The sequence below is a fragment of the Brassica napus genome, chromosome A8 (assembly GCF_020379485.1).
Source record: "Brassica napus cultivar Da-Ae chromosome A8, Da-Ae, whole genome shotgun sequence".
In the NCBI taxonomy this organism is placed as follows: domain Eukaryota; kingdom Viridiplantae; phylum Streptophyta; class Magnoliopsida; order Brassicales; family Brassicaceae; genus Brassica; species Brassica napus.
This window is the reverse complement of record NC_063441.1, coordinates 8,516,826-8,528,938: the sequence shown is the minus strand read 5'-3', so window position 1 is coordinate 8,528,938 and position 12,113 is coordinate 8,516,826. Positions and strand designations below refer to the sequence as shown.

At 34.5% G+C, this 12,113-nt stretch overlaps 1 protein-coding gene and 1 long non-coding RNA gene across 3 annotated transcripts; one reads left to right on the top strand and one right to left on the bottom strand.

Annotated features, from left to right (window-relative positions):
• Window positions 1-568: 568 nt before the first annotated feature.
• On the top strand, window positions 569-5,678 carry LOC125577277. 2 transcript variants are annotated; one of them, XR_007315647.1, is made up of 4 exons: window positions 569-1,778; window positions 1,884-1,931; window positions 2,019-3,242; window positions 3,333-5,678. It is a non-coding gene; the product is annotated as an uncharacterized LOC125577277 (long non-coding RNA). The 2 variants fall into 2 exon arrangements; XR_007315646.1 differs by having other exon boundaries at window positions 625-1,778; window positions 2,019-5,678.
• Window positions 5,679-10,435: 4,757 nt separating this feature from the next.
• On the bottom strand, window positions 10,436-11,716 carry LOC125576907 (putative nuclease HARBI1). The gene has a single exon (XM_048737431.1). It carries the CDS (start codon window positions 11,714-11,716, stop codon window positions 10,436-10,438), a length of 1,281 nt encoding a protein of 426 aa, XP_048593388.1.
• Window positions 11,717-12,113: the final 397 nt, after the last annotated feature.

Here is a 12,113-nt window from a genome sequence, read left to right as displayed (position 1 = left end):
TGTATTACTAGACTCGAACCCGCACATCCGTGCGGGTATTGTATCAATTAGTAATAAATTTAAATATTTATGAAAATAAATAATTGTTCTATTTAAACTAAAATTAATATTTAGATTTGAGGAACATAGAACCAAAAATTACTTTTTGAGTATTTTTATTTTAGATTTATATTTGCATAAAATTTTATAAATATTTTCATGTTTGGTGATGCATACTTATTAGTTTATATTAATTTTAAATATTATAATATTTAATATCGAGATATATTTACAATGAAGTAAACATAGGGGTACAAAACAAAATATATGAAGTTAATGAGACTAAATAAAGTTTTAGAGATATTTATATTTCACTTTTATACATTTTATTAGTTTAAATAAAGTTTTTTTTTTTGACAGCAAACGGCTATTCTATTACTCAAACTTGAGATGGTCTGGGAAGCCAGACCGGAATAGAACAACCAATAAAACATAGAGATCTATGGAAAGAACGTGCATTCCTAGCTAGTTTAAATAAAGTTTAAAAATGTAGTAAATGTATAAGTATATGAATCATATATATATGTATATGTATAATAAATCAATTATCAAATCTACCCAAAATAGGATAAATCAATTATCCTATTTTCAGTGTGTCTACGCGTAACAATAAGATATATATGAATTTTTTTTAATATGTTATGTTATTAAATGAAATGGTTAGTAAATAAAAGGGTTCTCTTATAGTTTAATTAGATGGACCTAGTAGACTTCTAAATCAATACAATACTAAAAGTTGAATAAGAGCTCATCTCATGCTGTCCACGTCCTCACTAATAATCAACCAATCAAATATCATTTTTCTGCCACATCACCAATCAGCTTTCTCAAAAGAATCGCGTCTCTTTCGATTGTCATCTCATCTTTTCTCCACAAGCAAAAATGTTTTCCAGATGATTGTCTTCTCAACTCCCATACTTTCCTCCATCACTCATAATTATCTATTGATCCAACCCATAGAATCTCTAACAATAGATTAATTCGTCTGTTTGATTCAATTTCATCACCATCCACAACCGAGACGACGAGGACGAGCAGGAAACTCGAGACTTGGTACCGGAATCGTCAGATCTAGCTCTGAACAGACTGGAGAATCTGTTCCACCAGTGAAACTGTTCTCAGCGAGGTTAAGCCTCACGAGGTTAGTGAGACTGAACAAGCTCTCGGGTATTTGGCCGGAGAATCTGTTTCCTTGCAGTTAGAGTTGACGGAGATCGGAGGAGGTGGTTAGATCGAGAGAGAGAGAGCCGGCGAGGGCGTTGAGACGGAGGCTCAGTGTTCGGAGACGAGTTAAGTTTCCGAAAACACCGTTCGGGATGGTGCCGGAGAGAGAGACGCCGGGGAGACGGAGGGCGGTGACTCTGTTGTTGTCGCATTTTACACCGGCCCAGTTGCACGGCGAGGTTTGTCTGATGTCCCAGTGGAATGTGCGGCCGCCGACGGAGGAACGGAGAGAGAGAAGAGCGGCTCTATCGGCGTTGAGGTCTTGGGTTGAAGGGAGAGGGAGAGAGAGTAGGAGGGTTGTGAGGAGAACAGAGAGAATCGTCATGGAGGAGTTGGGGAAGACTCGCATTGTGCGATGATTCATAGAAGGAGAAGGAGAGAGAGAGAGAGAGAGAGACAGTATAAGAAAGAGAAGGCTCTTTTGCAGAGCTGTGGTTATAGAGACAGAAGTGAAAGCATTCAACAGCCTAATCCTAGATGTAACAAACGCTGCTGCAGAATGAAAATGGAATCATGTAAGCTGTTCATCAATCGAAGTGATGCTCATGAAGGATCAAGCCACTGGCTGTGCTTATGGTTTTGTTTTGTTTTTTTTTTTTTTTTGTCTTCACTGATCCCAGAGTTGCTGAGAGAGTCTTATTGCTTCTATACGTAATTGATATTAAATTGTAAGTTTTCATCAAATTTCTTTTGAGCCAATACTTCTTTGCTTCAGTATCAATCTGCTTCTTACAATAATTCATTGTTTGGAACAGAGGTTACTGCTCCTCCAGGTAAAGCTATTCGTTTAATCATTCCTATTTTTGACTATGTCTTCTAAATATTTATGCTGATCTTTGTCAAAAGTTTTTGTATTCTAGACAGATATAATAAAGAGAATCGTTGTTATTTCATGGTGCTTAATCTAACTCAGCTGCTTTCTTGAAATCTCATTGGTCTGATTTACTCACAAGTATAAGGTTTACTCGCTAAACAGGTAAACAGTATATGATATGGGAAGGAGAAGCAGATTCAAGCAGTTATTATTAAGGAAGACATTGATCCTCAACTTATAATTCCTACAAGAATATGTATTACTTTGCATATTGAGTTCTTTATGCTTTGGTATTTCTTTTGTAGCTCAGTGCAAGTATTTGTTCTGTCATTAAAACCCTTCATCTAAAACTACCTCTTTTTCTTAGGAGAGGTGAACCAGCATGAAAAGGGATTTGCAGGACCAGAGCGAATTCAGAAGCTCGTGAAAAACTATTATCAGTTTGTTTCTCTCACTATATACACATGGCAGGTAAAAGGATACACAAAACAGGTATGATCAACATGATGACAAATATCTGAACTTAATCATGGCGTAAATGCCCCAATGCTCTGCCTGCAAGGGAAAAATGTTCTATGTAGTTGAGTTACATGTCAGAAAACATCTAAGATTTTTATTTGGATGTTTGGTTCTCTCTTATACAGGTTGAAGTTGATGATGATTCAGCTGTGCCGGAAAAATGAGATGAGCAAGATGACCAAACTGAGGTATACCTTCTTCTCTTATCATGTTCTGATAATCAGTGCCGGCCTTGGACGGAAGCTGAGGAAGCTTGTGCTTCCGGCCGCCGTGAGATTATGTTAATTAGCGGCCACAAATTTAACAAAAGTTCTCAACAGCACTAATGGTTGCGATGCTCTCATGTGGGCAAGAGGGAGTGAGTTCGATTCTTCCTCTATTACTTTTAAAAAAATATTAGAATCAACTAATTTATAGGCCACTTTATTAATATTCGCTTATGGCCTCATAAATACTGGGACCGGCTCTGCTGATAATTATATTGATAAGCATCAGAGAAATATATTGATCCGAATCAGGGAATAGCTAGATGTTCAAGTATCGTTGCTCACTACTTTTTAACGTGTAACCGAGAAAAAAAAAGTCCAAGAAGGTCGTTGAGAAATACTGGGAGTGGGAGCTTGCTAATGAGACGCAACTAATTTGGGTAAGGATTTAGGACTGCTCTATGTATCTCATGTGCGCTAAGAATCAAAATTATGGAACCAATTAAAGAGTTTATTTCTATTTGTTGCAGCTCCATAACTATAAAGAGGTGACAACAGTGGAGTACAATGAGTTTTACAGAATAACTTTCAACAAGTATTTGGACTCATTGGCATCACCGCACTTCACAATAGAGGTACGTTGGAGGGAAGACATCTGTTGGAATAGTATATATCCATGAAACAATCCAAGCAGGTTATGATTTGTATCTGTTAAAAAGTGGTGACACCATGTTGATCCACTAATGATATATTGTTCTTAAACTGTTACTGATAATTCTCTTATTGTAGCGTGAGGTCGAGTTTTGATCCATGGGGAAGGATGATGTGGGTAATTAAAAGACAAAGAACATATGTTTATGTAAACGAGTTTTCAAAGTTATTTTGACAGGAAGCTGGTGAGAGAAGTATCTCTTGGTGTGGCATTTCAAGAGATTTGTTTTTCTATTTTGTATTGTTATCCGCTTTTGTGGTGCTTTGTGAACAGATTCCTCAGTATTTGAGCTTTATCGAGGGTGTTTGTGGACTCACACGATCTTCCATTAACGTGTAACATGATATTCTTCAAGAAAGTCACACTGTAAGTGTTAATATCGATTTTTTTATGTGAAGCCCTCGAGATATTTGTTATGTTCTTTTTTTTGAAGTGCCATATTCTTAAGCTTACAATTTTGAATTATGTCTCAGAGGTGCAGATCATGAAGAAACGTCTGGTGGAGAAAGATTCTGGTATGATTTTGAGAATTTACCTGAGTGTAAATAGAGAAGTATGCTTCAAAATTTTGACAATTTCTCTCTCTCTTTTTTGCCATGTTACAAGTCCATGATATGTTCTTTGATGATTTTCCGGACGAATGAGAATGACAATGTTAAACTTTTTACTTACAAAGGACTATAATGGTCCATATCCAGCACTAATTTCACAGTTGAGTTATATATTGGCTAACAAATTTTAGCATAAAGAAAAGGGATATACGTAGATGTTGTATATGTAATAGCTAGCATGGGAAACAAATGAGATATGTGATCTATTATGTTGATCATTTGTAATAGCTTTTATAAGTATCCAACTTTTGTGCTCATATTTTTTTTGTTGGGCAAAGTATTTTTTCCAGCAGTTTATATCAGGAGTCCGCTATTGCCATGTAGTAAGAAATGACTTACAAATTCTTCTTTAACTCTCAGCAGACTTACTGAAGCTTTGTTTATCATTAATTTTGTCACATTATTTTCCTTATATAGTAAATACGACACAGAGTTAGAGAAAATTGGTAATATATCACTTTTTTATAATGAGGTTTGGATGCAATCATATATGGCTCGGCTTTCCGTTTTGGTGCAAAGAAAAATTTGTTTAGGATAAGGTTAATTTAGGTTTAGTTACAAAGTGGATGATGATTTAAAATCCTAGAAACTCGGAATGACTCATACCAAATATTATTCCAGGTATTATATATTTTTTCAATATTTACTATTAATATTGATTAGCATGTATTTTTCTTTCCCTTAATGGGGCGTCAATAGGAGAATACATGTATCAGCAATAAACCAATAACCAACAGTCATTAGTATATAATGTTGATTAACATTATATTATTAGTATCTAATATCTACAATGCCCTCTATCTTCATTTTTAGAACATCGATGATAAAAAATAAGAACCTCATGAACGCTAATAATATTTTAAAAGATAATACTTAACAGAGAACGACATAGAGAAACAACATGAAGTGTTTGATTGACTGTGGCTTTAATTGTTTTTCTTTAGGATGTATGTTGTAAGCTTTTCTACTGTAATTATAGATTCTATCGATGTAGACTTATATTAATAACTTTCAAAAACATTATAAAAGTTTAGAAAAATTGACTTGAAAAACTAATATATTATTAATTTAAATTTTAAGTTGTAGCTTTAAATTATTTTCTTAAAGCATGATTGGTAAATTAAAGGAGTTGTGAAAAAAAAACTGTGGAAAGCACACAGATCACTTACCAACCATCTCACAAAATCATTTTATTTTTACTAATAAGCAATTACATGTTTACCTTTTATCAAGGTATTTGCAAAAAATATATATTATATCCACCATTTTTGAAATTAGAAAATAAATTCAACTGTTTTATTTTTCATGTATACTTCTAGAAAATTTGGTGTTTTTTGGTCAAAGAAAATTTGGTTCTATTGGTAAGAACTTAAACTCTTAGCCACTAATTATACAAATACGAATCAGAAAAATAGAATGAGCAAAAGAGTTAAGAAATCAAACAATTAAATGATAAGATTTATAACATATTTTCTACTATAATAATATTTTAAATAATGTAATGTGTATTTTTATCATTTGTTTTTTGCATTTTAATAAGTTTCACTTCATTTTAATAATTTATATTTGTGAAATATATATATTACATATTTAAATATAAATAACTTCATATCTTAAAATAAAGTAAAAATTTATGAAAATAAACCCGGGCGTAGCCCGGAAAAAGCTCTAGTAGTAGATAAAAATAGTAAGAGAAGATGTATATATATATATGTATGTATATATTATATAAGTATAAGTATTCGTAGGGTCCACAATTTTTGTGGAACCCATAGGCAAAGGTTCCAAAAATCCCATTTTCAGAAGAGTTATTTTCACACTTTATGACTTTTTATATCATAATAGGTCACTTTCAACTCTTAAGACACTTTTTCTTAACTTACTCTCCTTTTTCTTAACTAAAGCATAACTAAATACAACTAGTAGGACCCACCATTTATTTCATCTATTTCACCACTTAATCCAACGGCAAAGACATCGTAAAAATTCCTAAGCATTAGTATTTCATCTCCTTCACCATTAATTTGGACCCTAAAATCTGAATAAAATCTCATTTCCATCGCAATAACATCATGGTCGTCACCCCATATGTCTTCATCATTAGCCATTAAAGAATCACCTCCAAGCTTCTTCCTTTGCTTCGTGCTCTGTAATTTATTTCCATCAACGCCATGCTTCATCTTCTCTGTCACTACAAGGTCAGATCGACGCAATCCTCCTTGCCATAGCCTCCACCGCAGTCCTCTTCATCTCGCCCGCGGTTCATCACCATTAGAACACCTGTCTGGAGTTGCAGAAATCTTCGTGGCTGGTTCGAGCTTCTATGACAGCGGCTCTCCTTGTCGCAAAAGCTCGATGAGTAACAATGGCCGGTTTTGGATTCATTGCATATCTGGGTCCCTAGACATTTGAATATATTCCTTTCGGCCCTAAAGGTTTCTGATTTTAAAATATACCCTTAAAAAAATTGACTCCACGCTTATTAATTATGTAGACCAGACTTTCCATAATTACACGAACCGGTCCTTGAGGGTGTTTTCAATTCAGCTATGAACTTTGAAAATAACAGAAATAACTTCCTAATTTCGTTCTAAACTTTCAGTTGTGTAATTTAAACCCTAAAAATGTGAATTGACATACAAATGCAATATATACACATAATATGCAATATATATTATTAAAATGAATTAAAACAAGTGCTGAATTATATAAATAATTAGATAAATATTACTCTTAAAAAATAATCTAGATAGACATCATAATCAATATTTATGATATATATACATTAATCTTTAAAAATAATTAGATAATTATTACTCTTAGAAATAATTAAATAGACTATATACTTTCATGTACATGTGGACATTTAAATGTGGATATCATTTAAATTTAATGTACACGTGTACAACATGGGTTCATGGACATCAAAGCAAGATGATTATATGATTCTATGTTTTTTTACTAAATATAAACGCAGGCACACATAAGAATCTAAGTGTATGTCTTTCTTGCTGAAATTAATCTTAAACAAAAATGGAAAATACATTTAAACGAAGATGACGATGAAACAGTGTGTACACATATTTTTTACTGTCCACATGTACAACGACGTTTCACAAAAAAAATCACATGTACACATGTTCAAATGTACATTGCAGTAGTAATGATATCCAATGATTTGAATGATTTAGAGTTTTTTTAGGTATATAGATTATTTTAAGTTTCATTTAGGTGTACATATTACATTTTTTGGTTTTAAAATCTTAATTTAATTCATTTTTGACAAATTTATTTTCTCCATATTAATTGTTTAGGTGATAGAAACCAATTGCAAAACGTTGTGAAGTGGTAAAGAAGAGGCTTTTAGTCATAATATCAATCTTTAAAGCTGCAAAACAGGAAATAAATCACAGTAGTCCATTGGTTGCATCTTATAATTGACCGCTTGATCTCATGTTCGAAAACCATTTAGCTTGTTTTCATTTGTTATTTTTTTAATTTTGTTTAATGAAAGGCATAAATGTAATTTTGACTACGTCTTCTTCATTTAGGGCTTTTATTTCTGCAACTAAAACAGAGGCGACGAAAGAAGCGAGATGGAGGAGACGAAGGTGGTAAGACAAAGGCAAAAAAGCCAAAATTGGCCATTGATGCTCGCAGATCATCTCGTGAGGGAGCTGCGATGGAGCGACACCGTGAAAATCAATCTCCGGAGTAAATCCGTCGGTGGAATGTATCTGTCACTAGAGTGAACCTTTTGCCGGAGTAAACCCACAATGATTCTCGTCGGAAACCTCAATATCCTTAAAATCTGGGAAGAAAAAAATGAAAAAGAGTTGATGAATAAACCACAAGCTTTTTCACCACTCCAAAAAATTTTTGATTCTACTTCTGTTGCATTTCGAATGGTACCTAACATTTTCTAGATCTGTGAAAAATATATAAAAAAAAAAGAGATTGAGAAAGAAGATAAAGAAAGAAAAGTGATGGGACCCACTAGTTACGATTTAGTTGTGTTTCAATGATTAAATTAGAAAAAAGTGTGTTAGAAATGCAAAGTGTCTTATGTTGTAATAAAAGTTATATAAAGTGACCCTGGATGTAAATTTTTTTTTTAAGAACTTTTGTCTATGGGGTTCCACAAAAATTGTGGACCCCAAAAATACTTATACCTATATAATATATACATAATATATATATTTTAAGAGCTCCAATGGAAAGAATCCCTATTGGAGGTGGTCTTATATCGTAAAAGATCCACAGTGAAGTAGTGGCTCAAATCGAAGAGTGTCAAACCCAGCTGACGCAACACATTCCGGAAGGCACACCCGTCCAATTGTCCACGACAGAGATGGACAAGAGTTTTTTCGGAGGTAAATAATATATTTTCAAATATTCAGAATTTTATTTATTCTAGTTTTTGTATTTTAAACATTTTAAATATATTACTGGTTCTCCCGTAAAAGGGAGATTGTCGGTTCGGTCAATGATTTCATGAGGACGACATCGTCATATGCCCAGAGACAGGAAGATTCTATTCAGCTCTGTACAGATTTAACAGCCGCCAACTATGTCATTACAACTCTCCGTGAAGAGCAACATAATATGATGGCTCATTTGTGAGTCTGTCGATAGTTTGTTCAATATCATCGCAACGGCAAACCCCGATGTGGGACTGGAAGCTTAGATGCCAAAACCTCGTGATTCACTAGAAATGCCTCATGGAGGAACTGCCGGAACTGAACCACCAACTAATGTCATCAGTTCGGAGCTCTTTATATCATCGTAAAACGCTAATTAGGTTTTTATTTTCAAACTTTTGTTTTATAAATATTTAATGCTTAAATACAATCATGGGATTTTTTCAGTATTAAAATATTTTTATTTTTTGTAATTTAAATTTTGTATTTTTAGTTTCCAATTTTTCTCCAATTTATGAAAACAATGTTAAATAGTCTTAACAACGTATTTACTTTGAAAGTGTACCATTGATTAATAACAATTGTTTATGATTATCTATCTATTACAATAAATGAAACTTTTCTCCTTTCTTCTGCTGCCACATCAACAACTAGCATAGAACAAATCTGGACACGTGGCTTACACTGAAAAATCATCTGAACTTTTTTTTCGTGGAGTATCTTTAATTTGGGCTAAGTGTTTAGGTCTGAGTAATGTGATGGGTTCTAATTGTCTTTTAGAAAGCCCAGATTTAGTTAGGATTTGCTTCATCTTCGCTGACGGAGCTGCAGGCTGTGTCGCCGTGTCTCTTCACATCTCACCGCCTCTGGCCTTCATCTCTGTAACGGCTTCAATTATTGTCACTCGGATACATTAATCCAAGCTTTTACGCCTTTTGAACCACTACTCCCACTCTCTCGAAATAAATGGGCATTAGCATCCTCCAGCGTAACCGACTCAAGCTTCACTTATAAATGCTTTCGTTGCTTGCGAGGAACTGTTACACTGAAACGAAATTCCAAGGGCAACTCTCTGCGATGAACTATGAGCTACTGTCTTGCATCATTTAGCCGTAACAGGTCTGATTTTAACTAATATTGTTGCTTATTTTATTTAGCTTTCTAAGATCATAAAGTGTTCAGTTTTGCTTATCATTTGGGGAAATCAAGTTGCTAAAGGAGTTCCTGTTGGTTCTCAAAGCGATTCTGGCACACCATGGATTTGGGCTGCTGGCCATGACCAAAACGATGCGGAGCCAGTCTTATTAGAACACAATGCCGATGTAACCGTTTGTGTATATTGCATATCTTTAGTGAATTTCCATCTAAACTGTAGTTTTAAGTTTGATTTTTAATGAACCCTAAGATCTTTAACATCTAAACTAATCACATAGTAGATTTATAAGAAGGATTTGCGGAATACCTCGATTCATGGTTCATGATTTTTTTATCTTTAAGTTGGACTTAAGCCTTCTCTCCATAAGATGATCTTTTGATCTTTAAGTTGGAGTTAGATCTTCCCTCCCCTTGCCTACAATCTTTATTTATGTGTTTCTCTTTAGATTTTCTTCATGATGCTTTAGGGCATCCTCAAAGGGGGAGCAGTTAGGTGTGTGCTTAGAGTGAAAATAGTAGTATAATATTGTATTTAGGCTAGGAACATGGGACATCCTCAAAGGGAGATCACTTAATTAAGGGTGTGCTTAACCAAATAAAACTAATTAAATAATGGAACCAAAAAACTTATTTTAAAATTGATTCCAAAAAAAAAAAAGAAACATGGAAATTTGTATGAAACAAACATATTATTTAATTAAACAAACAAACATTTTATTTAATTAATACAAAGTTTAATATCCAAATTTATTCCATATATTCTCAATCAAATCCTCTTTCAATTGGTGATGTGCTTGTCTATCACGAATTCTTGTGTGACCATCACCAAAACCCTCGAGATTTGAAGCCATACTTACTGAAAACGAACGACCCGGAGTAGTTCCGGTTCCATTTTCTTGTTCCAATTCTTGTTCGAGAGTGTATGAATCTCGTTCATCTTCAACAATCATATTATGGAGTATGAGACATGCTCGCATAATATATGCTATTTTACCTTTCGACCATAAAAGAGATGGATTTTTAATTATCGCGAATCTAGATTGGAGGACTCCGAATGCACGCTCAACATCTTTTCGCACACCTTCTTGATGTTCTGCAAACAAACGATGTTTCGGGTGTTGTGGTCGTGGGATGGATTTAACAAATGTCGCCCATTCGGGGTAAATGCCATCCGTCAGGTAGTAAGCCAAATTATACTCCCTTCCGTTGACATTGTACTTCAGTTCGGGAGCTCGACCGTAAATAATGTCATTAAATACTGGTGATTGGTCAAGTACATTTAAATCGTTACAAGTACCTGGCGCTCCAAAAAATGCGTGCCATATCCATAGATCTTCTGAAGCCACCGCCTCCAAAACAATTGTTGGTTTATCGGTGCCTCGTGAATACATTCCTTTCCAAGCGGTTGGGCAATTTTTCCATTTCCAGTGCATACAGTCGATGCTGCCAACCATCCCGGGAAAACCCCGTCTTTCTCCATAAAAGAGTAGCCTTCGCAGATCATCTTCTGTGGGTCGGCGAAGGTATTCATCGCCAAACAAGTTAACTATTCCGACGACGAAGTGTTCCAAACATTCACGAGCCGTTGTTTCGCCAATACGTATATATTCGTCAACACCATCCGCCGCACCCCCATATGCTAATAGTCGAATAGCTGCAGTACATTGTTGTAACGGTGATACACCATCCCGGAAGGTTGCATCCTTTTTTGGTCGAAAATATGGAACTTCTGCAGTGAGACGATTGACAATACGCAAGAACAATGATTTGTTCATTCGAAATCGTCTACGAAATAACTTCTCCGGGTAAGTCGGATTATCACTAAAATAATCGTTCCATAACCGATTGTGACCTTCTTCCCGCTTTCTATCGATATAGATACGTTTATTCTTCGGGGCCGGCATTTCCTCTGCAGCAGCTTCTAATTCTTTATCAAATTGCTCTTGAAAAATTTGATCTAAACTATCATCATTTGCATCATAATGATAGTGAAAATTGTTGGAAGAAGATGCCATGAAAGCAAAATATTATTAAGATAGAGAAAGGAGTAAGTGAGAGAAGAGAATTGTATGTTCATTAGGAAATAAGAGACTTGTATTTATAGGTATTATAGAAGCTCAATTATTTGGGACAACTCGATGTGATTATGATTCAAAGTGATTCTTCGTTTATAACTACATGCCAACTACATGTGATTTTGAAAATAGTTCCAGACAACAATCCAAATGCATGTGATAGTTGCTACTATACTAGGTTCCAAAATACATGTCATTACATGACAATAGATCCGACATACAAGACCAGTTCATACTACACGTGATAGTTGCTACTCCGACAGTTCATACAAGTCACTACATGATTACTAATCCGACAGTACATGATACACAAAATACAATAGATCATTTCACCTTC